The sequence below is a fragment of the Solanum tuberosum genome, unplaced genomic scaffold, assembly GCF_000226075.1.
Source record: "Solanum tuberosum cultivar DM 1-3 516 R44 unplaced genomic scaffold, SolTub_3.0 scf00290, whole genome shotgun sequence".
Classification (NCBI taxonomy): domain Eukaryota; kingdom Viridiplantae; phylum Streptophyta; class Magnoliopsida; order Solanales; family Solanaceae; genus Solanum; species Solanum tuberosum.
In genome coordinates, this window is record NW_006239226.1 from 114590 (window position 1) to 116357 (window position 1768).

The window sequence follows — 1768 nt, forward strand, 5'->3', positions numbered from 1 at the left end:
ACATAAAAGAGAGCTAAAAAGGATAAAACATATATATAAAAAAAACATAGTTAAATCAAAGGGATAATCCACCCTATCCCTAATTACATATGCACTCCATTATTAAGATTAAGGAGCTGCGAAAATGTGAATTAACAGCCCTAAGCGGATTGACGATTTGAAATTTATTGGTTCTTGCCTAGATTTCAATCAGTTTAGGTTCACAATAAAATATTTATAATTTTTTTATAGATTTTCTAATAAACACTAGGTAAAAACTATTAGGTTCATCAAAATCCATAACACTTGTTCAAGAACATTATGTTTCAACATCAAATGTTGTAGTTTGGTGGTAAGTAAGTACCAATTCATTCCTAGTTCATCTTTGGTAGAGAATAATATATCATCTCCAAAATGGGACTTTTTTATGCAAATTTAAATTAGTCGTGTTCGAAAATAAATATCTAATAAGAAACACACCTACAAAATACTTAACATTATGTTTGCGGAAGTCTTTCATATCATTGCTTTTGCTCAAAATACTTAACATTAACATTTTGGCCTAATTCAACTTCAAAAACTAACTTACGGGGAGGATGATTCAAGTCCACCAATTTCCCATCCCTTTTCCAATGTGGGACTTCTTAATTAATACCAATTTCAATTATACTTAATTGGATACAAAAATAGATAAGATGCATTAAATTAAAAATACAGAAAATTTGAGAGACAAATGTATCCAAAAATGACAAATTAAATAGATTGGAAACACTGAATTCACTTCTCTCACAGGGTGCTTAAGAACACCACTGCAAGGAAAAAATTTCCAACTAACCTATAAAAAAAAAGGGAACATTACTAATATCCATGTGATTCCTAGGTCAGGGTTAGAGGAAACTCTGATGTTACCAAAAAAAAAAAAAAAGAAGTAAAGAATGATGTTACAAAAAAGAGAAGCAAATTGCTTCATCTTGAACACACATCCTTCTTCACTCCAAAATTAACAATTCACACTTGTTCTTGTTTCCAAATAATTTACTAACTAAGTATGGAAGTAAGTGATTGGAAAATGAATTCTTCACAAGGAATTGTGATGCCCATGTCATGATTAAAGCCAAATTCTTCCTCAGCGCAACGAAGGAGACATTGAAACTCAGGATTAGTCAAGAAAGAAATAGGTACGATGTATCGTGTTCTATTCTTTCCAACGTAAACTGCAAAATGTCCTTTTGGTACGTCAGTCGGAAAGTGGACTTCATTCTTCTTGCTCAAACTAGAACACTTTTTCAAAATTTGTTTCAAAAGTACAACTTGTGGAAGCTTGGCCATTTTGGTATGTATTTCTTGTAGAAAGTTGAGAGATTTAGTAATAAGAAATAGACTACTTTTTATTTTTTGGTATGAGAGAATATGGTGTTTGGAATAAGATGAAGGTATTTATGAAGGAGAATTGGCCCCTACTATCTTTATTTTCTGTGGATTTGAGACAATGTGGGGGGCCAAAACCCATAGGGTATTATGGTTCTCCTAGTGACAAAGAGGACCCTTCTATTTCCACTTGGCTGTAATTTTACCTAAAATATTTACCAAACTTTATTTGTTAGATTTAATAAAAACAACAAAAATAATATATAATCTTATTATTGGTGAAGTTTGAAGAGCTTAGAATATAACTAAAATCACCAAGATATCCTATTAAAATGATTTTTTTTTTTAAAAGGTACAAAATTACACCTCTCAAAAAGTTTATCAAGTTTCAATGTTTTGTACCAAATCGAATAATGAAAGA

General features: G+C 30.7%; 1 protein-coding gene across 1 annotated transcript; it reads right to left on the reverse strand.

The window, feature by feature from the left end:
* Positions 1–715: 715 nt before the first annotated feature.
* Positions 716–1401, reverse strand: LOC102603330 (auxin-induced protein 15A-like). Its single transcript, XM_006359645.2, has one exon. It carries the CDS (start codon positions 1306–1308, stop codon positions 1018–1020), a length of 291 nt encoding a protein of 96 aa, XP_006359707.2. The 5' UTR covers positions 1309–1401; the 3' UTR covers positions 716–1017.
* Positions 1402–1768: the final 367 nt, after the last annotated feature.